Source organism: Schistocerca americana, chromosome 2, assembly GCF_021461395.2.
Source record: "Schistocerca americana isolate TAMUIC-IGC-003095 chromosome 2, iqSchAmer2.1, whole genome shotgun sequence".
Classification (NCBI taxonomy): Eukaryota; Metazoa; Arthropoda; class Insecta; order Orthoptera; family Acrididae; genus Schistocerca; species Schistocerca americana.
This window is the reverse complement of record NC_060120.1, coordinates 615,963,679-615,989,530: the sequence shown is the minus strand read 5'-3', so window position 1 is coordinate 615,989,530 and position 25,852 is coordinate 615,963,679. Positions and strand designations below refer to the sequence as shown.

The 25,852-nt window shown below is 43.5% G+C and overlaps 1 protein-coding gene across 1 annotated transcript in view; it reads left to right on the top strand.

The window, feature by feature from the left end:
• Nucleotides 1-25,852, top strand: part of LOC124595375 (probable actin-related protein 2/3 complex subunit 2) — a 59,476-nt gene that overhangs the window by 21,762 nt on the left and 11,862 nt on the right. Inside the window, exons 5-6 of the mRNA XM_047134092.1 lie at nt 17,615-17,835; nt 22,674-22,875. Coding sequence (XP_046990048.1) covers nt 17,615-17,835; nt 22,674-22,875 — 423 coding nt within the window. The remainder of the gene's footprint in view (nt 1-17,614; nt 17,836-22,673; nt 22,876-25,852) is intronic.

Sequence of the window (25,852 nt, the reverse complement as noted above, 5' to 3'; positions counted from 1 at the left end):
AGTCGAGGCAGAAGTGTAGAGGCAAAGAAGTTGTTGAAAGACAGGTGAGGTATGAGTGGCGGCAACTTGAAATTAGCGGAGATTGAGGCCTGGCGGATGACGAGAAGAGAGGATATACTGAAGGGCAAGTTCCCATCTCCGGAGTTCGGATAGGTTGGTGTTGGTGGGAAGTATCCAGATAACCCGGACGGTGTAACACTGTGCCAAGATGTGCTGGCTGTGCACCAAGGCATGTTTAGCCACAGGGTGATCCTCATTACCAACAAACACTGTCTGCCTGTGTCCATTCATGCGAATGGACAGTTTGTTGCTGGTCATTCCCACATAGAATGCATCACAGTGTAGGCAGGTCAGTTGGTAAATCACGTGGGTGCTTTCACACGTGGCTCTGCCTCTGATCGTGTACACCTTCCGGGTTACAGGACTGGAGTAGGTGGTGGTGGGAGGGTGCAGGGGACAGGTTTTGCATCGGGGGCAGTTACAAGGATAGGAGCCAGAGGGTAGGGAAGGTGGTTTGGGGATTTCATAGGGATGAACTAACAGGTTACGAAGGTTAGGTGGACGGCGGAAAGACACTCTTGGCGGAGTGGGGAGGGTTTCATGAAGGATGGATCTCATTTCAGGGCAGGATTTGAGGAAGTCGTATCCCTGCTGGAGAGCCACATTCAGAGTCTGGTCCAGTCCCGGAAAGTATCCTGTCACAAGTGGGGCACTTTTGTGGTTCTTCTGTGGGGGATTCTGGGTTTGAGGGGACGAGGAAGTGGCTCTGGTTATTTGCTTTTGTACCAGGTCGAGAGGGTAGTTGCGGGATGCGAAAGCTGTTTTCAGGTTGTTGGTGTAATGATTCAGGGATTCCGGACTGGAGCAGATTCGTTTGCCACGAAGACCTAGGCTGTAGGGAAGGGACCGTTTGATGTGGAATGGGTGGCAGCTGTCATAATGGAGGTACTGTTGCTTGTTGGTGGGTTTGATGTGGACGGACGTGTGAAGTTGGCCATTGGACAGGTGGAGGTCAACGTCAAGGAAAGTGGCATGGGATTTGGAGTAGGACCAGGTGAAACTGATGGAACCAAAGGAGTTGAGGTTGGAGAGGAAATTCTGGAGTTCTTCTTCACTGTGAGTCCAGATCATGAAGATGTCATCAATAAATCTGTACCAAACTTTGGGTTGGCAGACTTGGGTAACCAAGAAGGCTTCCTCTAAGCGACCCATGAATAGGTTGGCGTACGAGGGGGCCATCCTGGTGCCCATGGCTGTTCCCTTTAATTGTTGGTATGTCTGGCCCTCAAAAGTGAAGAAGTTGTGGGTCAGGATGAAGCTGGCTAAGGTGATGAGGAAAGAGGTTTTAGGTAGGGTGGCAGGTGATCGGCGTGAAAGGAAATGCTCCATCGCAGCGAGGCCCTGGACGTGCGGAATATTTGTGTATAAGGACGTGGCATCAATGGTTACAAGGATGGTTTCCGGGGGTAACAGATTGGGTAAGGATTCCAGGCGTTCAAGGAAGTGGTTGGTGTCCTTGATGAAGGATGGGAGACTGCATGTAATGGGTTGAAGGTGTTGATCTACGTAGGCAGAGATACGCTCTGTGGGGGCTTGGTAACCAGCTACAATGGGGCGGCCGGGATGATTGGGTTTGTGGATTTTAGGAAGAAGGTAGAAGGTAGGGGTGCGGGGTGTCGGTGGGGTCAGGAGGTTGATGAGTCAGGTGAAAGGTTTTGCAGGGGGCCTAAGTTTCTGAGGATTCCTTGAAGCTCCGCCTGGACATCAGGAATGGGGTTACCTTGGCAAACTTTGTATGTGGTGTTGTCTGAAAGCTGACGCAGTCCCTCAGCCACATACTCCCGACGATCAAGTACCACGGTCGTGGAACCCTTGTCCGCCGGAAGAATGACGATGGATCGGTCAGCCTTCAGATCACGGATAGCCTGGGCTTCAGCAGTGGTGATGTTGGGTGTAGGATTAAGGTTTTTTAAGAAGGATTGAGATGCAAGGCTGGAAGTCAGAAATTCCTGGAAGGTTTGGAGAGGGTGATTTTGAGGAAGAGGAGGTGGGTCCCGCTGTGACGGAGGACGGAACTGTTCCAGGCAGGGTTCAATTTGGATGGTGTCTTGGGTAGTCGGATCATTAGGAGTAGGATTAGGATCATTTTTCTTCGTGGCAAAGTGATACTTCCAGCAGAGAGTACGAGTGTAGGACAGTAAATCTTTGACGAGGGCTGTTTGGTTGAATCTGGGAGTGGGGCTGAAGGTGAGGCCTTTGGATAGGACAGAGGTTTCGGATTGGGAGAGAGGTTTGGAGGAAAGGTTAACTACTGAATTAGGGTGTTGTGGTTCCAGATTGTGTTGATCGGAATTTTGAGGTTTTGGAGGGAGTGGAGCTGGAAGTGGGAGATTGAGTAGATGGGAGAGACTGGGTTTGTGTGCAATGAGAGGAGGTTGAGGTTTGCTGGAAAGGTTGTGAAGGGTGAGTGAGTTGCCTTTCCGGAGGTGGGAAACCAGGAGATTGGATAGTTTTTTGAGGTGGAGGGTGGCATGCTGTTCTAATTTACAGTTGGCCTGTAGGAGGATGCTCTGAACAGCCGGTGTGGATGTGGGGGAGGAAAGATTAAGGACTTTTGTTAAGGATAGGAGTTGACGGGTGTGTTCATTGGCTGAGTTGATGTGTAGGTGAAGGATTAGGTGGGTGAGGGCAATGGATTGTTCAGTTTGGAACTGGTATAGGGACTGATGGAAGGAAGGGTTGCAGCCAGAGATGGGAACTTGGAGTGTGAGGCCTTTGGGGGTAATGCCAAATGTCAGACAAGCCTGAGAAAATAAAATATGCGAGCGTAATCTGGCTAGGGCGAAGGCATGTTTGCGGAGGGAATGTAAATAAAACTTAATGGGGTCATTGTGGGGGTGTTGTGAGGGTGACATGGTATTAGAAGGTGGAAAGTGTAACATGAGGTGAAATGAAAATGAAAATAAAAATATATGGGGAGAGATAAAGGTGAACCGGAAAGAAACTGGAGATCTGGAATGACAAAAGGCGAAAAGGTGTTGGTTACAGCTGGGCTATGTTGGACTTCGGTTGGTAGACAACGATGTGCATAAAGGTTAGGTGGTTGTGTTGCCGCCAAAACACGTTAAAGGACGGGGAAATTCGGGAAAATTTCGAAAAAACTGCGTGTAGTATATTAAAAGGAGTGATATTGTGGTGGCAGATTATGAAAATGAGGCTAACAATTGTCTGACGAAGAAATAATGGCGTTAAAACCTGTGGGAAGCGGCTAAAAATGATCAGTGATGTGGGAAAAACGGAAATGGAAATAAAGCGAAAGTTATTAGAACTGGCCGAAATGGTTGTTTAAAAGGTGAAAGGAGCTGTTTGTGAACTAGAAACGGTGGATATTATAGCGGCGGTAGTGCTGAAAGCGGCAAAAAAAAAAAAAATTAAAAATATTTTTTTGGTTATGGTTTGGAAGTGGGTTACGTATTATTGAGTATATATATAGGCGGGATAAAATAGTATAGCAGATTACGGTAAAAAGGAGAAGGTGAATACAAAGTGAAACTACTGGCAAAAACAGAAAGAGAAAAATAAGACGACAGAAAAGATTTCGAAATGCAACAGTGACAATAACAAACGTAATTGTTGGATTCAAATTAATGATATCAATATAATGGAAGGAAACATTCCACGTGGGAAAAATTATATATAAAAACAAAGATGAGGTGACTTACCGAACAAAAGCGCTGGCAGGTCGATAGACACACAAACAAACACAAACATACACACAAAATTCAAGCTTTCGCAACAAACTGTTGCCTCATCAGGAAAGAGGGAAGGAGAGGGGAAGACGAAAGGAAGTGGGTTTTTTTTTTTTTTTCCCCACCTCCGGAAAGGCAACTCACTCACCCTTCACAACCTTTCCAGCAAACCTCAACCTCCTCTCATTGCACACAAACCCAGTCTCTCCCATCTACTCAATCTCCCACTTCCAGCTCCACTCCCTCCAAAACCTCAAAATTCCGATCAACACAATCTGGAACCACAACACCCTAATTCAGTAGTTAACCTTTCCTCCAAACCTCTCTCCCAATCCGAAACCTCTGTCCTATCCAAAGGCCTCACCTTCAGCCCCACTCCCAGATTCAACCAAACAGCCCTCGTCAAAGATTTACTGTCCTACACTCGTACTCTCTGCTGGAAGTATCACTTTGCCACGAAGAAAAATGATCCTAATCCTACTCCTAATGATCCGACTCCCCAAGACACCATCCAAATTGAACCCTGCCTGGAACAGTTCCGTCCTCCGTCACAGCGGGACCCACCTCCTCTTCCTCAAAATCACCCTCTCCAAACCTTCCAGGAATTTCTGACTTCCAGCCTTGCATCTCAATCCTTCTTAAAAAACCTTAATCCTACACCCAACATCACCACTGCTGAAGCCCAGGCTATCCGTGATCTGAAGGCTGACCGATCCATCGTCATTCTTCCGGCGGACAAGGGTTCCACGACCGTGGTACTTGATCGTCGGGAGTATGTGGCTGAGGGACTGCGTCAGCTTTCAGACAACACCACATACAAAGTTTGCCAAGGTAACCCCATTCCTGATGTCCAGGCGGAGCTTCAAGGAATCCTCAGAAACTTAGGCCCCCTGCAAAACCTTTCACCTGACTCATCAACCTCCTGACCCCACCGACACCCCGCACCCCTACCTTCTACCTTCTTCCTAAAATCCACAAACCCAATCATCCCGGCCGCCCCATTGTAGCTGGTTACCAAGCCCCCACAGAGCGTATCTCTGCCTACGTAGATCAACACCTTCAACCCATTACATGCAGTCTCCCATCCTTCATCAAGGACACCAACCACTTCCTTGAACGCCTGGAATCCTTACCCAATCTGTTACCCCCGGAAACCATCCTTGTAACCATTGATGCCACGTCCTTATACACAAATATTCCGCACGTCCAGGGCCTCGCTGCGATGGAGCATTTCCTTTCACGCCGATCACCTGCCACCCTACCTAAAACCTCTTTCCTCATCACCTTAGCCAGCTTCATCCTGACCCACAACTTCTTCACTTTTGAGGGCCAGACATACCAACAATTAAAGGGAACAGCCATGGGCACCAGGATGGCCCCCTCGTACGCCAACCTATTCATGGGTCGCTTAGAGGAAGCCTTCTTGGTTACCCAAGTCTGCCAACCCAAAGTTTGGTACAGATTTATTGATGACATCTTCATGATCTGGACTCACAGTGAAGAAGAACTCCAGAATTTCCTCTCCAACCTCAACTCCTTTGGTTCCATCAGTTTCACCTGGTCCTACTCCAAATCCCATGCCACTTTCCTTGACGTTGACCTCCACCTGTCCAATGGCCAACTTCACACGTCCGTCCACATCAAACCCACCAACAAGCAACAGTACCTCCATTATGACAGCTGCCACCCATTCCACATCAAACGGTCCCTTCCCTACAGCCTAGGTCTTCGTGGCAAACGAATCTGCTCCAGTCCGGAATCCCTGAATCATTACACCAACAACCTGAAAACAGCTTTCGCATCTCGCAACTACCCTCCCGACCTGGTACAAAAGCAAATAACCAGAGCCACTTCCTCGTCCCCTCAAACCCAGAATCCCCCACAGAAGAACCACAAAAGTGCCCCACTTGTGACAGGATACTTTCCGGGACTGGACCAGACTCTGAATGTGGCTCTCCAGCAGGGATACGACTTCCTCAAATCCTGCCCTGAAATGAGATCCATCCTTCATGAAACCCTCCCCACTCCGCCAAGAGTGTCTTTCCGCCGCCCACCTAACCTTCGTAACCTGTTAGTTCATCCCTATGAAATCCCCAAACCACCTTCCCTACCCTCTGGCTCCTATCCTTGTAACCGCCCCCGATGCAAAACCTGTCCCATGCACCCTCCCACCACCACCTACTCCAGTCCTGTAACCCGGAAGGTGTACACGATCAGAGGCAGAGCCACGTGTGAAAGCACCCACGTGATTTACCAACTGACCTGCCTACACTGTGATGCATTCTATGTGGGAATGACCAGCAACAAACTGTCCATTCGCATGAATGGACACAGGCAGACAGTGTTTGTTGGTAATGAGGATCACCCTGTGGCTAAACATGCCTTGGTGCACAGCCAGCACATCTTGGCACAGTGTTACACCGTCCGGGTTATCTGGATACTTCCCACCAACACCAACCTATCCGAACTCCGGAGATGGGAACTTGCCCTTCAGTATATCCTCTCTTCTCGTCATCCGCCAGGCCTCAATCTCCGCTAATTTCAAGTTGCCGCCACTCATACCTCACCTGTCTTTCAACAACTTCTTTGCCTCTACACTTCTGCCTCGACTGACATCTCTGCCCAAACTCTTTGTCTTTAAATATGTCTGCTTGTGTCTGTATGTGTGGATGGATATGTGCGTGTGTGCGAGTGTATACCTGTCCTTTTTCCCCCCTAAGGTAAGTCTTTCCGCTCCCGGGATTGGAATGACTCCTTACCCTCTCCCTTAAAACCCACTTCCTTTCGTCTTCCCCTCTCCTTCCCTCTTTCCTGATGAGGCAACAGTTTGTTGCGAAAGCTTGAATTTTGTGTGTATGTTTGTGTTTGTTTGTGTGTCTATCGACCTGCCAGCGCTTTTGTTCGGTAAGTCACCTCATCTTTGTTTTTATATATAATTTTTCCCACGTGGAATGTTTCCTCACTAATTATTATTATTTTTAGTTCAGAGATGCTTTTCTGTCACTTATTTTCACTATTTTTTTATGGAATTATTGCTAGTTTGCCGCATGGAACATTTCCATTAACTTTCAGAGCAGCAGCAGAATATCCCATCAAAAAAGCTGATAATAAGCAGGCAGTAATGTAGGTATAAGTCTGCATCCAGTGACACAATTTTAAACATTTGCAGAGGGTGTGGGTGGAGGGAGTTGTGAATAATGGTGAACCTTGCCTCTTGAATGCAAATATTTCTCGAAGGTTAAAAGTCACAGTTCATGCCATACATCAGTTATCAGTACTTCCTGTACAAAATCATTCGTGCCAGAATTATCTTTCTTGAAATGATAAGATCCTTTGCTGACGTGATTTGTCTGATGGCACTTGTCACACACACACACACACACACACACACACACACACACACACACACACGGCAGTCTCACACAACTGAAATCACACTGTCAGCAGCAGCACCATTGCACGATGGGAGTGGCGACTGGTTGGGGGTAAGCAGCAGGCTGGAGTGGTGACGGAGAGGGATAGTATGGTAGGTGTGGCGAACAGTGAAGTGCTTCAGACTAGACTGAGAGCAGGGCACAGATGAGAAGGGGGGGGGGGGGGGGGATAATTAGTGCAAAAGGAGAGAAATAAAAAGACTGGGTGTGTTGTTGGAATAACAGCTATGTAGTGCTGGAATGGGACAGAGAAGGGGCTGGATGGTTGAGGACAGCGACTAATGAAGGTTGGGGCCAGGATGATTGCAGGAATGTGGGATGTATTGTAGGGAAACTTCCCACCTGCGCAATTCAGAAAAGCTGGTGTTGGTGGGAAGAGTCCATATGGCACAGGCTATGAAGCAGTCATTGAAATGAAGGATGTAATGTTTGGCAGCGTGTTCAGCAACAGGGTGGACCACTTGTTTCTTGGCCAAAGTTTGCCAGTGGCCATTCATGTGGACAGACAGCTTGTTGGTTGTCATACCTACATAGAATTCATCAAAGTGGTTACAGCTTAGCTTTTAGACCACATGACTGGTTTCACAAGTAGTAGCCCTGCCTTTGATGTGGTAGGTGATGTTTGTGACTGGACTGGAGTAGGTGGTGGTTGGAGGATTTATGGGACAGGTCTTGCATCTAGGTCTATTACAGGGGTAAGAGCCATGAGGTAAGGGATTGGGAGCAGTTGTTGTGTAAGGATTGAGGAGTATATTGTGTAGGTTCAGTGGATGGCGAAATACCAGTGTGGGAGAGGTGGATACGTTAGTAAACAGGACATTTCTCATTTCAGGGCATGACTAGAGGTAATCAAAATCCTGGTGGAGAATGTAATTCACTTGCTCCAGTCCTCGGTGGTACTGAGTTAAAAGGGGAATGCTCCTCTGTGGCCTGACAGTGGGACTTTGGGAGGTGGTGGGAGACTGGAAAGATAAGGCATGGGAGATTTGTTTTTATACATGGTTGGGAGGATAATTACGGTCAGTGAAGGCTTCAGTGAGACCCTCGGTATATTTTGAAAAGGACAGCTTGTCACTGCAGATGTGATGACCACGGGTGGCTAGACTGTACGGAAGAGCCTTCTTGGTATGGAATGGGCGGCAGCTGTTGAAGTGGAAGTATTGCTACTAACCAGTAGGTTCGATATGGATGGAGGTACTGATCTTTGAGATGGAGGTCAACATCTAGGAAGGTGGCTTGTTAGGTTGGGTAGGACAAGGTGAAGCAAATGGAGGAGAAGTTGTTGAGGTTCTGGAGTGGAGGAATGTGGATAGGGTGTCCTCGCCTTCGATCCAGGTAACAAAGATGGTATCAATGAATCTGAACCAGGTGAGGAGTTTAGTATCCTGGGTATTTAGGACTAATTCCTCTAGCTGGCCCAGGAATAGGTTGGCATACAATGGTGCCATGTGGGTGCCCATAGCCATACGCGGATTTGTTTGTAGGTAATGCCTTCAAAGGAGAAGTAATTGTGGGTGAGAATATAGTTGGTCATGGTGACTAGGAAGGAGGTTGTTGGTCTGGAATCCATCAGTTATTGGGAAAGGTAGTGTTCAGTGGGAGTTAGGCCCTGGGCATTAGGGATGTTAGTGTACAGGGAGGTGGCATCAATAGTGATGAGCAGGGCACTGTGAAAGGGACAGGAACGGTGAGGAGTCGATGGAGGAAATGGTTGGTATCCTTTATATAGGAGAGAACGTTCCGGGTAATAGGTTGAAGGTGTTGGTCTACAAGAGCAGAGATTCTCTCAGTGGGGGCACAGTAACTGGCCACAATGGGGTGTCCTGTCTGATTAGGCTTATTGAGTTTAGGAAGCATGTAGAAGGCAGGAGTGCAGGGACTGGTAGGGGTGAGTAGAGAGAGTGACTCTAGGGAGAGGTTCTGGGATGTGCCAAAGTATTTGAGTAGTGAATGGAGAGCCTGCTGGATTACTGGAATGGGATCTGTGGCAAGGTTATGTAAGTGGAAGTATCGGACAGCTGGTGGAGTCCTTCCGCCAGCTAACCCTTGCGGTTCAAAACAGCAGTGGTGGAGCCTTTGTCTGCAGGTATGATTATAAGGTCAGGATGAGTTTTTACATGGTCGACTGCGGTTCTTTCTGTGGATGTAAGGTTAGTTTGCACGTTGAGGGATTTGGGGAAAGATGGTGAGGCAACGTTCGAGGTTAAAAAATTCTCGAAAGTTAACAGGGAGTGGTTTGGAGGCAGTGGGGATGGATCACGGTTGATGGAGGAGCGAACTGAGTTCGGCAAGGTTCAATATTGGTCTTTTGTTGAGTCTGATTTGTAGGGTTAATGGCAAAAAAGTTTTCCACTGTAGGGACTGGTAGAAGGAGATAAGGTCTTTAGCAAGTCCTGCATGATTGATTTTGGCAGTGGGGCAAAAGGTGAGGCCTTTGGAAAGGACTGATATTTCTGCGGGGCTAAGGTTTCTGAAGGAAAGGTTCATGACTGTGTTGCGGGTTTCTTTAGGTTCTGGATTCTGTGTGGTGCTGGGAGAGAGTTTTGGAGGGTAGGGTAAGTGTAGTAGGTCTGCGAGATAGGGTTTGTCAGCTGTGAGGCAACATGGGGGAGGTTTGGACGTTGTTGTAGAGGTGATGGACAGTGGTACTCCAAAGCAGGAGTAGGAAGTGAGCAGGATGGAGAGCTTTTTGAGATGGTGTTGTGCATGTTGCTCAAGTTCCTGCAGGGCAAGAGTTTCAATCTGAGTTATGGGTTCCAGGAATTTGGGATTGCATAGCAGGAGAATTTTGCAGATGGAGAGAAGGTACTGCAAGGAGGTTTGGGCTTGGTTGATACGGTTTTGCAGAACTATGTTCGTGAGGGCTAAGGATTGGTGGAATCTGAACAGGTGGAGGTCATTGTGGAAGGAGGGGTGGAGCCAGAGATGGGTAATTTGATGGTAAGGCCATTAGGGGGGATTCCCTGAGCCAAGCAACAACACAGGAACAGTATGTGGGACGGAATCTGGCTAGAGATAAGGAAACTCTTCTGTATTGATGCAGATGGGAGGAGCAAGGATCCATGGTGGTGGAAAAATGTGAAAAATTACATAAATAATTTAGAATTATGTCTGAAAAATTTCACAAAAATACACCCAAATATGTGTGAAAATCCACAAAAAGGATTAAATGGATGCAAAAGGGGAAAACAAGTTGAAATCTGCATGAGTCAGTGATAGAGAAAACTCACTAAAAGTGGCGAAAAGTCACAAGGGTAAAGATTAACTTTATATGGGTAAAGGGTAAATGTGAAGAAGAGGGACGGCAGATGTGACTGGATGGTGGAATTAGTGGGTGTGAACTGGGATAGAATGGAGAAAGTATGCGAGGGTGGGGATGGGTTCGTAGGATGAGATATAAGATCATGTGCCATGGGAGAGGTGCGGGAGATAACATGCAAAAATACGGGAAATGATGCGGGGAGAGTGATCAATTTGGAAGTATAGGATTAATTATATCGGCCTGATTCATGTGGAACATAAGATGCTGCACCAACAATCAGTGTGATCTTGTAGCCATCTGTAGTGCACAACCGAGACGGTTGATGCATTGTGGCTAGTAAGTCGAGTGTGCAGTGCAATTTGTAAGGTGCCAAGAGAAACACAGGAAAGAAGAGAAAGAAGAACGAACATTGAGTATAGGGTTTCAAAAGAAAATAGTAACACTACCTTTCCCAACACCCGATGCATTCCAAACGAACAACCTCCTTCCTAGTCAGCATGACCAACTATATCCTCACCCACAATTACTTCTCCTTTGAAGGCATTACCTACAAACAAATCTTCGGTACAGCTATGGGCACCCGCATATCACCATCGTATGCCAACCTATTCATGGGCCATCTAGAGGAATTCTTCCTAAACACCCAGAATCATAAATCCCTCACCTGGTTCAGATTCATTGATGACATCTTTGCGATCTGGATCGAGGGTGTGGACACTCTATCCGCATTCCTCCAGAACCTCAACAACTTCTCCTCATTTGCTTCACCTGGTCCTACTCAACCCAACAAGCCACCTTCGTGGATGTTGATTGCCACCTCAAAGATGGCTATATCAGTACCTCCGTCCATATAAAACCTACTAACCATCAACAATACCTCCATTTTGACAGCTGCAACCCATTCCACACCAAAAGCCCTTCCATGCAGCCTAGCCACCCGTGGTCATTGCATGTGCAGTGACAAACGGTCCCTCTTGAAATATACTTAGGGTCTCACCAAAGCCTTTACCAATCATAATTATCCTCCCAACCTTGTACAAAAACAAATCTCCCATGCCTTATATTTCCTGTCTCCCACCACCTCACTAAGTCTCATCGTCTGGTCATAGAGGAGCATTCCCATTATAACTCAATACCACCCAGGACTGGAGCAACTGAATTACATAGTATGCCAGGGTTTTGACTACCTCTCATCATGCCTAGAAATGAGAAATTTACCCTGCCCACTACCCTTCCCACCCCTCCCACAATGGTATTCTGCTGCCCACCGAAGCTACACACTATACCTGTCCATCCCTACACAACCCCTGCTCCCAACCCTTACCTCATGGCTCATACCCCTGTAATGGACCTAGATGCACGACCTGTCCCATACATCCTCCCACCATCACCAAGTAGGTGATGGTGGGAGGATGTATGGGACAGTCACAAACATCACCGATTCCATCAAAGACAAGGGTACCTGTGAAACCAGTCAGATGGTCTACAAGCTAAGCTGCAACCACTGTGCTGCATTCTATATTGGCATGACAACCAACAAGTGGACCACCCTGTTGCTGAACATGCTGCCAAACATGATATCCTTCATCTCAATGACTGCTTCACAGCCTGTGCCATAGGTACCCTTCCCACCAACACCAGATTTTATGAATTGCACAGGTGGTAACTTTCACTGCAATACATCCTACGTTCCTGTAACCCACATGGCCTCTACCTTCATTAGTCAATGTCCTCACCCATCCAGCCTCTTCCCTGTTCCCATTCCAGCACTACACAGCCGTCATTCCGCAACCACACCAAGTCTTTTCATTTCTCTCCTTTTCCGCTACTTCCTCCGCCCCCCCCCCCCCCGCCCCCTATCCCCTGCCCCTCCACTCCCCTGCCATCAGTTTAACCTTTCAGCACTTCACTGTCCACCATCCCGACCACACTATTCCTCTCCCTCCCCACTCCAGCCACCTCCTTACCCCCACCCATTCGCCACTCCCATCACGGCTGGTGCTGCTGCTCGCAGTGTGGTTTCACTTGCCTGAGACTGCAACTGTGTGTGTAAGTTGCATTTGTGTGTGTGTGTGTGTGTGTGTGTGTGTGTGTGAGAGAGAGAGAGAGAGAGAGAGAGAGAGAGAGAGAGAGAGCGAGAGAGAGAGAGCGCACATGTATGTCTGTCTATTGTTGTCGAAGGCCTTAATGACCGAAAGCTATAATTGTGTGTGTCTTTTTGTCGTACCTATATGTGACTCAGCATCTCCACTATATGGTGAATAACAACTTTCGATCTCGTAATATTGTCGCATTCCATCCTGGATTTTCCATTGTTTGAAATAACAAAATGACGATTGATAGATACATATACAGCAGCCTAAGTGTATTGTGTTGAAGCATCTTCATCATTTGGTTTATTTACATTATTTTGCTATATGGTTAATAGCAACTTTCCATCTCGTAATATTGTCGCGTTCCATCCTGGATTTTCCATTGTTTGAAATAACAAAATGATGATTGATAGATGCATATACAGCAGTCTAAGTTTATTGTCTTAAAGCATGGTCTTCAGTCAGTTCATTTACATTATTTTGCATGGAAAATCAAACTACAGTAATAAACAATTTTTTGCTTAGCAATGTGAGAGCAGAAACATGCCAGAGATGTGCTGTACTGTTGTCATTTGGTTGGATGGTGGCTTGTATGAGGTAGCCAGAGGTGGATTGACAGTGGACAGTGGCCATGGTAGGGTGAGGAAGCTCTTGAGCATAAACTGTTCTAATATTAGTGCAACTAAGAGCTCTTACATGGAAATGTTTCTACATTGTTTTGCTATTATTGATGGGTTAGAAAGTGAAGCAAATTATCTTTAAGATTGTCAGACTGCAACATTTAGCTTACAGCTGTAATTTGGTTTAAAGAATATTGTGCATGACATAGAAACATTTCATTTGAATACACAGAAGGCCTTCTTTAAGGTGATGTAGGGTGTTAGGCACTTTGACTTTAACTCTGGAAGTGCAACATCTCTGTTGACTCAGCCCACAACTGCAGTGATGTTAGTATACTAATGAATCCTGAACCATCTGGAAAGTTGAACATGTTATTCTTTTCATTTGACCTCTCAGACACAGTATCTAATTGGGGGGGGGGGGGGGGGGGTGCCACCCTGATAAGATGTTGTGAAAGCATACCTACAAAGGAAGGCCTGATGAATGCAGCAGGTTGTATCCTACCTGTCAGGCAACTTCATGACGTTAGTTGAGCTGCTGAAGAGGCCTTGTAAGTTGCAGAAAAACATGCAAGGAAAGCAAAATAAAACTGGCCCAGAAAATTCTTCTAAGACTGACTTGGAATCGAGGAAATGAACAGAACAGCTGCTCAACACAGAAAATGCTGGAAACTGTAATTCTTGTGCACCAGTCTGGCCATCAAATGTCTGCACATGTGCATCTCCTACATTTTATCCTTATGTTGAATTGAGTTGAGCAAACATAGTCAGCGACTAATTCAATGTAGCACAAAATCATGCCTTTGATAAAACAATGAGTGTTATGTGAAACACAATTCGTGGAAAATGTGTGTGGAATTCTTTGTGCAAGAGTTTGCCATTGGAAGAGTTTTCGAAAAACCTGCAACAAAGTCTTCAATGCAAAGCTGGTAAAACGGTGTGAAATGTGCTCCGTAGTGAATAAAAAGTGTAACTACCCGAACAGAATTTGCACATCTCCATCAGTCTGTAGGTGATTTTAGTCATTTAGGCTGTGGTGTAGGGCATGCCCTGTGCCTACCATTTCATCTTCTAATGCACGAGACATCTTCAGAGGCTATAAATAATTTTGCAATGTTATGTATGAGGTGTGGTTATAAAACAACAAAACTATTGCTGTAAAACACTTTATTTCAAATACATATATATTTACCTGTTGCCACCCTCACTATACTCCCTATTGTATACCTGCAATGCTCCATTCAAATTTTCTGTTAATGGAAACAGTGCTGGAAGCCTACCTCTGTGAGCTCCTTGATGTGTGCTGCTTTTTCTTTCACTGCATCGAGAAAATGAAATCTTATTCCTTTTAATGCAGGTTTGACCTTGAGGAATAGTTATGTCATGTTGTTCTAGGTCAGGTGAATAAGGTCAGTGGTCTAATACTGGGATGCTGTGCTTCATAGAAACTTCATAATAGACAGTGCGGTATGAGCTGGTGCGTTCTCTTGGTGCAGAACCCATGACTTGTTTTTCACAATTTGGGTCATTTTTTTTCTTATTTTCTCGCAGAGTTGATCAAGAACCTCGATTTATTGTTGATTTAATAGTTTGACCTTCAGGTACTCAGTGAAGGTACACAGTTCCTTGAATATTGAAGAAAACAATCATCATCCCTTTGAATCTTGATTTCCTTATTCAAACTTTTTTTGTTCTCTGTGAAATTGGACGTTTCCAAAGCCTGGATTGGTGCTTAGTTTGAGGATCATAAGTGAAAAACTGTGATTCATCACATGTTATAACTCCTTTCAAGAAATTAAGATCATTTTCAGTAATATTGAAAGTGTCAGTACAAACATTTTCATGAGCTGCTTTTTGTTTAGTCGTGAGAATTGTCTGCACCAGTTTTGCACACATTTCTGCCTTGTTAAACTGATTATGTAAAATTTGCGTTATACGTTCTTTGTCAATTCCTACAGTTTCAGCAATCAATTGAATACTCGACCACTGGTCATATTGAATCAGATTACCTACTTTTTTGGTATTTTCATCCATTTTTGATATTGAAAGGTGTCCTGTCCTGGGTGTGTGTCATCTTCAGTATCTTCTTGGCCATTGTGGAAATTTTTGAATCACTCAAAAGCTTGCATATATTATAAACAGCTATACCCTTCTTGCAGTAAGTGCTAGGTTTCGGTAGCAGTTTTTCCAAGTTCCATGTGAAACTTCATGACAGTTTGTTGTTCTATTGTTACACTTTCATTTTTACTCTAGTATTACACTTTTCATTTTTCTGGCAAAACAAAGTGTTATCTCTTACACAAATGAAGGCCATGACCACACTGATTTGTCTATAGACCCAGAGATGCTGCATATGACTGAGAATGCTTCACACTTCGCAGCTGTTTGTTGTTTGCACGAGTGCATTTACTCCATGACAACATCAGTCCCATTATTTTATAGCCACACCTCATATAAACAGTTTGGCTTGCTTTTATTGTTTGGTTTAGAGAAGCAACAAACAGAATCTTTATAGCCTCAAATGATGTCTCCAGTATTAGTTTCTAAAAATGCCCATACAGCTAAAATCACCAAAAATCAAAGTTACTTATTTAATGACTGAATTTGACACACTGACAGAAAGAAATTAGTGCAGAAAACAGAAGTAGCAATTGTGCATAATTTTTCAGCACTGTTAAACTCCATTTTGGTGTCATGACCACACCCCTCCTGTATTTGAGTTGCACCATTACATATGCCTGATGTTTGTGTGATTCACTAGTGCTTTTGTATCCATTGATTATGAAATCAGGGTCATATACAAGAAGCAACACTTCACACTTGAAAGCATTTTTATTCAGCATACACAAAAGTACAAGGGTGAACTGTCTTTCTCAGCAAAGTTGTCCTGTTTATACATATGTAGGGTATTATAGCAAATTCCACTATTGCACAGCATTGGCTTATAATTGAAACCTTGTACCCCAGAAAAGTTATGCATAGTTTTCTCACTTAATATGATTGCCTAACAATATATGTGGTTTCTTTTTTTTCCTCACTTGAGTACAGCACAAAGGTCATTTTTTTTTCTCCGTGGCTTAGTAATAGTTAAGAAACTGGGTTCTCTTCCTAATAATGCAACAAAAATATTTTTGTTTTATGTTTGAGGTAAGAGGTTTTGATTCTAAACCAATGATAAATGAGTACCAGAACCATCCAGAAATCACAGATGTTAAATAATCAATAATTCCGCGTGACAGCAATCATACCAGTGATCTGCATGTTGCCAGCTAGCAACTTTAACCCTTGTGCCACAGTAGTCAGAACACAGTATGCTGCAATATTTTTTTCTGCAGCTCATATGTGTCAAACAAATTTACCGTAAAAAAGGCCTTTGGAGTACAGTGGCAGTCGTTGGAAATGGATGGTTTCTATTTTGATCAAACTGGGTGCTTTTTGTAGTTAGCTGTAAGGTACGATACATCATTCACACCCATGTGTGGATGTCTCTTTCCAACATTTACTATTTTCCAAGCTTTGTAGTAACATATTCCACAGTATGCTGTTGACGTGTGTTAAGAGCACTGCTAATCTTCTCATATGCATATTTTAGATCCAATATATTTCATAAAGACCAAACAAAAGTGTATTATGGAATACACTGTAATGTTAAAATGAAAGTTTTCTGGATGTGGTAGACTAGAAGGCCACTCTAACCCCGGTTGGAAAATTGGTTTCATCAGTGACAGTTAATTACATATGACACAGTACCATGCTCGGAAAACTGGCATATTAACTGACTCTGACTGCAAAATCACAAGCTGTAATGCTTGTGAAATTAGCCCAATTTTTGTGCATTGTAATTGACATGCAGCCAATGAACATAAGACAGTAAAAATTAAAGAAGAGCTTCATTAATGAACTTTGGGGTTACAGGGAGGAATATGAAATAGGCTGCACAGGAATAACTGAGTGGATGGCTCAACTCTAACAAAAGTAGTTGAGTTTCTTCGTAAGCTGCCAAAGTGACACAAATTAAATGCTAAAAGTCCAAAGGCATGGCACATTTATCAGATTTATTGTGATACTTCTTGGTTTTCCACACGTTTATGGATGAATCAGTGATTGCTACCTAATTTTATTGTAGGCAATGTGTCACAAACATACTGTTGAAGAATGTACTTAGTTTTTAAAAATGGTTATTGATGAGTTTCTGATTTCCCTACAGTATGATGCTTTCAGTTTAGATTGAAGCAGTAGAAGCAAGCAGGTTGTGATTGGGAAGGGGTAAAATATAGGTACCAATGCAGGAGGATAGTAGTAGCCTGCCATGCTGTTTGGCAGTTGTTTTACTAGAGATCTTATTTAATAGATGCAAGATTTATTGTGTTCTTACTTTTTTTATAGTAACAAAATATGAGTTTAAAATTTGTTAATAGTTACGCAGTATATGTGACAAGTAATTGTCTTCTTACAGGTATGTTGAAGCAAAAGCTGATAGAGTGACCGTTGTCTTTAGTACAATATTTAAAGATGAAGATGATATCATAATTGGAAAAGTGTTTATGCAAGAATTTAAAGAAGGAAGAAGAGCAAGCCATACAGCTCCCCAGGTTCTGTTCAGTCACAGAGAACCACCTCTTGAACTCCAAAACACTGATGCCAGAGTAGGAGAAAATATTGGATATATAACCTTTGGTAAGATTCCGGTTATCTTTGTACAATCTTGTGACAGATTGTGGAGATGTAAATCCCTGTATGCTTAGGCAATGAAAAACAATATCAACTCCCATTGTTTTTGGGAAGACGTCTTGCCATCTATGTGTGTCAAATAGAAATAATTTCTTTCAGAGCATTCAGCAGTTTTGTGTGTGTGTGTGTGTGTGTGTGTGTGTGTGTGTGTGTGTGTGTGTGTGTGTTGGTGCGTGCGTGCGTGCGTGTGCGCGCGCGCTCGCGCCCTCCTCATATTCCAATGCAAAACTCAAGGTATACAATCAATACTTCAATCAAAACTAGTGATTAGATTTGTTGTTAGATAGTGAGACTTTTTAACAAAGGCTTTATCACAGTAGTTCTCTTTCTAACTACATTCTATGGTGTGGTGCAGCAAAGTCCATAAGCAGTCGTGCCGGTTTTCTCAAGAAATGTATTGAAATGCATACCTAAATCAAAGTGTTAGCTTAAAATCCATATTTTTCATATTATAATATTGCAAATGGTGTGGTGTGACACAGCAAAGATCATAAACAGCCTAGCCAGTTTTCTAAAGAGATGTGTTGAAATGCACACCTAAATAAAAATTTTAGCTTAAAAGCCATCTTTTTGAAAATATTATATTGCAAATGGAAAGATATTAACTCTTGAGAAAGCCATAGTCAGTGGCCATTATAAATATCCTGATTCACTTCTTAACATATTAGTTGTTGTGTTTGCCCTGATGAATACTATAGTTGCTAAGTAATCTCACCACACCTAAACTAACAGAGAATCCAAACTAAATATTCTTCACACTTCCCAATGTGCATGCTACAGGCAGCTACTGCAGAATTATGCTATTGACATGAGTATCATATGATACATGGCTCCTTGCCATCGTGCATGGCCCCACCATCAGCTTTCATATGTGCACACTACTAAAGTACCAGTGTTTTCAAACCAAATTGGGGGTGGAGAACAGCTCACCATTTCACATTTTCTGGAGTTTCTACTAGAATTGTAAAGTAACAATTTTTTTTAGCATAATAATCAGGAGAATATATCTGCAACAAGCTTTAAACATTTTTGACTGGAAACCAATGGCACAGTGAATTACATTCTGTTTGTAGATCAGTTGATTTTCTAATTATGTGACTTGGTGGCTCACTTGGTCAATATTGATTATAAACCTGAAGATTTTCAGTCTTAAGATCCAGAGTTTTAAATGCTACTGTGGTTTGAATTCACATTGAACTGTAAGTATCTCAGTAATAAAGTTCACATGTTGAAATGAGAAAGGAGCATACCACCTCTACAGGGGAGGGGTGGGGGGGGGGGGGGGAATAACCATATTACAAGATACCTAAAAGATAACCATATGTGGATGACACAGATTATCCTTCTAGAGTTCATAGTACAAAACTTACTTTTCTTTGTATATTCAATTGTCTGGAATTTTGATTATTCAAATGAGTTATAACAACAGTTGGTCCAGATAATTGTGTTTCCACTGTATTTGCTGGTTTATCCCTGCTCAGTTAAGACATCAATAAGTGTGAAAAATGCAACATATTTCTGAACTCACTCATCAGGATTTTATTTGTTCAAACAGCCCTCATGAAGAGCTTAAGATGTGTGTGGCACTGGAAAAGTGGGCAAAGGGAAGGGATATTATTAAGGACTGTTGACATGCTAAAAATTTATTTTCTTCTTCAAACCAATAGAGTTCCAAAATAGAAAGTAATTAAGAGAAATTTTGTTTTAAGTGGATGTAGTGCAAAATGTAAGTCAAGTGAGATGATATAGACAACATAAGGAAGTGTAAAAGAGAAAAAGTCTTACGTTTAAATAAAGTACCTCTTGCTCAGAATTTAGGGTTTTTTTTTTTTTTTGTGGAGTTCTTCTCTGATCTGTGGTGCGTAGACCCTCCCCTCACCACTGAATTTCATATATTTCTCCTGTAGGTATTCATCACTGACTGTCTGTATTAGTTTCTTTCAACTTTTTGTAATATATGTAAGCACCTGTACTCCTTGATGGTGACAGTGGTTCAGATTTTTTCTATGTTTTTGGTTTATAGTTCTTAGCGTACCATGTAAGGTTGATCACTGAATGTTGTTATGTGTCTCTGAACTGGAACAAATACACTGCTGACCATTAAATTTGCAACACCATGAAGGTGGCATGCAACAAATGTCAGATTGGCATGATGTGCACTATATGCTTGGATACACAAATGATTAATATTTCAGCTACATTCTTTGTATAAGAAAAGATTAAAAAGTGGATTACTCATTCAGAAATTACGTCTGAATATTAGTTGTTTGTGGGAAGATCATATTGTGCCTCTATGGTAATGATGGAAGCTGAAGAAATGAATTAAAATTTGTGCAACGGCCAGGACTCAAACCTGAGTCTTCTTGCATTCTATGCAGCACTATGGTCAACACTGCTGCATGAACTACCCAAGTCGAATGCCCTCCCCAAGGCAAACTTCAATTCATATCTTCAGCTTATTTTCCCCCTAAATTGTCACTATTGCCAGGGCTCTCTGACATTGGAATGGCACGCCAGGGTTGGACGTAATGGGGGAGGCCCTGTACCCCAGGTGATCTTATGGAACTTATAATTAAATTTTCCCTGAGACATTTAAGCCTCATCTTTATCTCTGATAATGATGGAAGCTGAAGAAATAAATTAAAATTTGTACCAGGACTTGGACCCGGGTTTTCTTGCAGAGCCCTGGCAATAGTGACAATTTAGGGGAAAAATAAAGTGAAGATATGAATTGAAGTTTGTCTTGGGGAGGGCATTTGACTTAGGTAGTTCATGCATCAGTGTTGATTGTAGTGCTGCACCGGTGTGGTGGTCAGCATTTCTGCCTAGTATGCGAGAAGACATGGGTTTGAGTCCTGGCCATTGCACTAATTTTAATTCATTTCTTCAGCTTCCATAATTATCATAGATAGAGATAAGACTTAAATGTCTTGGGGAAAATTTAATTATAAAATATATTATGCCTTGTTTGAGAAAAGAAATTTCTGCCAGCGTGTCAGTATTCAACAGCGGCAGTATTGCGGTATATCAAGACTGCACTTCGTCGTTCAATGATATTGCCTTCACGTTGATTGGGATCTCATGATTGTGATGCAAATACAGAATTGATGGGTTCAGGAGGGTCATGCTCAATACCTCACAGGACCTCAATGACCTCACACTCAGCAATCACCCATAAGAACAGACACATTGTTTCGTTGACTTTGCAGGATCATGCAGCCTCATCAGTTGCCTTCAGTCAGGAAGTGGGCTTCTTTGCAAGAAGATAATTTTCTACACATATAGAGAAAGATACTGGAGAACTGCAGATTGTTAGTGTGCAGCCATTGTTGTGGCTTCCCTTGACATGGCGGCAAAGAAAGGTGCTCCAACAATGGTGTGCCCAACAACACTGGACACAGGAATGACACCATCCTGTATTACAACAAGATTCCCAGTTCTGCGCACAGCATCGTGATGGACGTGTCCATGTAAAGAAGTTCCAAGGACAACAAACATTGACAGATTGCATTGATCGTTGTCATATGGACCTAGCAACTAGTGTGATGGTGTGGGGTGTCATTGGGTACACTAAATGATCACCTCTGGTTCGCATAGCCAGGAATTTGGACAGTAGACATCACATTTTATCTTAAATTATGTAATGCAAGAATGCATGTTGCCCGTCTTGTCCAGATGTACTTTGACAGTGGTAGTGTTTGACTGTTGGCCTTGTCAGGATGCTCTTCGGATCTCATACCCAATAAAAAAAAATCAGATAATAGATTAACCAAGATACGGGCATGGCACCACACCTGCCACTGTGATTGATGAACTTTGACAGAACAATTAAAGCAGCATGGAATGCCATATCTTGTCATCCAAGCTTAGTTAAACTCAATGCCCAGCTTAGAGTCATTGAGGCTGGCAGAGGTGGTAAATCTGTGTACTAAATTTAACACTCTGTATATTCCTAAATCATACAAATTTAGCCGGCCGAAGTGGCCGTGCGGTTAAAGGCGCTGCAGCCTGGAACTGCAAGACCGCTACGGTCGCAGGTTCGAATCCTGCCTCGGGCATGGATGTTTGTGATGTCCTTATTTTAGTTAGGTTCAAGTAGTTCTAAGTTCTAGGGGACTAATGACCTCAGCAGTTGAGTCCCATAGTGCTCAGAGCCATTTGAACCAGCCATACAAATTTAATCATCCTACTGCACAGTAAATCCACTGTAAGTAAACTGTACTAAATTTAACACTCTGTATATTCCCAAATCATACAAATTTAATCATCCTACTGCACAGTAAATGCACTGTAAGTAAAAATTTGTTTTTTGCTATTCTTACTGTGTTGCAACTTCAGTGGCCAGCAGCCTATATTAAATCAGCAAATGAAGACAGCTGTAGAGTTCCCCAAGGAGAGCAAATCAGGGGGCTTAGGAAACAATTTGTTTTGTTGGTTGCAAGAGTGTTACCTTGGTTAGTGCTCATGTAAATTTTATTGCACCTACTAGTAGCTACTTGGTCTGTCATTAAGGATTCCGAATTAGAAAATTCTTTACTTTAGCATCCAAAATATTTAATGGTGTCATCAATCTGAAGTGCAGCAGCAAAGGATAGAAAGGTAGAGTAATTACAATGGAAGAGATTGTTGAATGTTAACCAAATGTCTTTCTTATGTATGACAGTTGCCTCATTTTTCTTGTAAAATCATTTTTAATCAGTTTATATGTCCACAGAAATGCAGTGTAATTAAATTATTTTGATAAATAGTGTAATTCTAACTGTGTCTCATACCATTTGTTTTAGTTCTGTTCCCACGACACACAAACAGGAGTACCAGGGACAATACCATAAACTTAATTCATATATTCAGAGATTATCTTCATTACCACATCAAGTGCTCAAAGGCATACATCCACTCTCGCATGAGAGCTAAGACATCAGATTTCCTCAAAGTCCTAAATAGAGCAAGACCAGAACCCAAGAATGTAGAAAAGAAAACAATAACGTAAGTGTAACAATTTTAAATATTGGTTGAGTGCTGCAAATCATGCTAGTTTCTTGTTAACTAGAATGTGTATATTCTTGGTGGGGTTTCCCCATGTATGGTACTTCATTTTGATGCTGATTTTACTATCCTTTTGAATTGTTTGTTGTTAATTTTAGATTTTTTTATTTTTAACCATCACAAAAACTTACTAAGTTGGTGCATTTTGTTCAGGCTTGTATGACTGACTTGAGTAGTGTCTGCAGTCACATTCCACGTTATAAGAGTGCATTTCAAGTCTGCTTCATAAATGACACAGATAAAAAGTTCAGTAATTTTCTTTTTTGAATTACAAAATACCAGTCATGTGCAAACAGAAACAAATATTGAATAATAATAATTACACTTTGCCCTTTTTTTTAACATGTTCTAGAAAAAGGAAGAAAAATCTGCTTATTCTCAGCAACATAAATTACTTTAATATTTGTCCCTTTATTTGCCCTGTTCTGCTTACAATTTTACTGAATGGCTAAAGTATGCAGACTCTTACCTCCATCAATCCATTTTTATAGAATATAGCTTTAATTAGCTTATCATATTTAATTTTAGTTGCAGTGTTCTATTTCTGTATGTGTGACATTCAGAATACAATATTTTGACTAACAATATTTGAATTGTGTTATTTTCAGATCTATTCACACTGTAAATTATTCCATAATCACTTTTCCACATTCATCACATATTCTGTCCACAGACTGCTTATAATGAACAGTGCATGAATTTTACCCTTTTGGCACTGTGCTGGCCTCATTAAAAGAGTTTATTTAATAGTTAAATTGTAAAGAACCTAGTTGTATTATAGAGCCCAAGTCCCAAAAGCTGAAAAAATCTTCTCTTTTCACCCTATTCTTTCCAGATGCTTTCATAAAAGCCAATTCTTGCCCTAAACACACCTCCTTTTACACACCTTTCATTCTCCTCCAACTGGAGAGAACTGACACCATGAATCCTGCAGGGCTATCCATAAATCCGTAAGAGTATGAGAGGGAACTGACACCATGAATCCTGCAGGGCTATCCATAAATCCGTAAGAGTATGAGAGGGTGGAGATAACTTCTGAACAGTGCGTTGCAAGGCATCCCAGAAATGCTCAATAATGTTTGCGTCTGAGAAGTATGGTGGCCAGCGGAAGTGTTTAAACTCAAGAGTGTGTTCCTGTAGCCACTATGCAGCAATTCTGAACATGTGGGGTGTTGCATTATCCCGCTGGAATTGCCCAGGTCAGTCGAAATTCCCAATGGATGATATGAATGGATGTAGGTGATCAGATACTATGCTTAGGTATGTGTCACCTGTCACAGTATCTAGATGTATCATGGATCCCTTATTACCCCAACTGCACTCATCCCAGACCATTACAGACCCCCCCTGCGGGTTCGGGGATCATAATAGGCCCGCGGTATTCCTGCCTGTCGTAAGAGGCGACTAAAAGGAGTCTCAAATGTTTCGGCCTTATGTGATGGTCCCCTCTCGGGTTTGACCTCCATCTTTCTAAATTATTCCGAAGAGCGAGCCAATTGGGGAAGGGCGCCTTACATGGTGCGCTGTATCCGTCGTGCATTGAGACCTTTAGCCAACTTTTTCGTCGTTGCAATGGTGTCCCGCTCGTTTTCCGTCTTTTGGGCGGGGATACGTCACTTTGTGCGATTACCACGCTACACTCTGCAGTGTTGCTTTTAACTGCGACGACGACCTTGGACGTTTTTGCACCTAAGATCTGGCACGGTAGCCAGTCCGTTGTGGTGGGGCCGCCATGTACCCTCTTGGTTGTAGCCCCCTGACAACACAGGGATCGCTCTACTGATGCCTGCGCCGTTAACTCCCCACGTATGCCAAGGAGTAGATGCCCATCTCCCTGGGGCATCGGGACTCTCGGCACTGGCCATCCTGCCAGGTGGCCTTTGCTGTGGCTGGGTGGCGCCCGTGGGGAGGGCCCTTGGTCGGAGTAGGTGGCATCAGGGCGGATGACCCGCAATGAAGTGTGGTACATCATCTCTCGCTGGCGGCCAGCCGTCAGCAGTCTCTAAGCGTTCCAAAGCTCACTTTAAGGCTAATGTGTATGACCCCAAATCGTTCCCCTCCCTCGCCACACCATGGGAGGAACGCAAGGCATTGCATGAAAGTGAGACGTATTCGCCCAGATATCTTGTCTGTACCAGATCTGATGGGGAATCTTTTATATCCGTGAAGCCTCAGTTCTTTGTAGAGCATTTAGAGGACAAGTTTGGGGAGGTGGAGGGCTTGTCCAAGATGCGGTCCGGATCGGTGTTGATAAAAACGGCATCTTCCGCCCAGTCGCGGGCCTTGTTCGCTTGTACTAAGCTGGGGGATGTCTCCGTCACTATCACGCCCCATAAAAGTCTGAATATGGTCCAGGGCATTATCTTCCACAGGAATCTCCTTTTACAGTCCGATGACGAGCTGCGCGCCAACTTGGAGCGCCGAGGTGTCCATTTCGTCCGGCGCGTCCACCGGGGTCCGAGGGATCGTCAAGTTGCCACCGGTGCCTTCATCTTGGCCTTTGAGGGTGACACGTTACCTGAGAAGGTCAAGGTGATGGTGTACCGTTGTGATGTCAAGCCGTATATCCCTCCCCCGATGCGGTGCTTCAAGTGTTGGAAGTTCGGCCACATGTCTTCACGCTTTGCTTCCGACCTCGTCTGTCGCGATTGCGGTCGACCATCCCATCCTGATCATCCCTGTGCGCCGCCTCCAATCTGTGTGAACTGTGGTGCGCACCATCCGCCTTGCTCGCCAGACTGTCCGATTCTGCAGAAGGAGCGGAAGATCATGGAAATCAAGACTCTCGACCGCCTGACGTACACTGAGGCGAAGCGGAAATATGATCGGCTTCATCCAGTGCGCATGACAGCTTCTTATGCCGCGACTGTCACTCCTTCTACAATTCCATCCGCTCCAGTCAGCTCTCAGAGTCGAA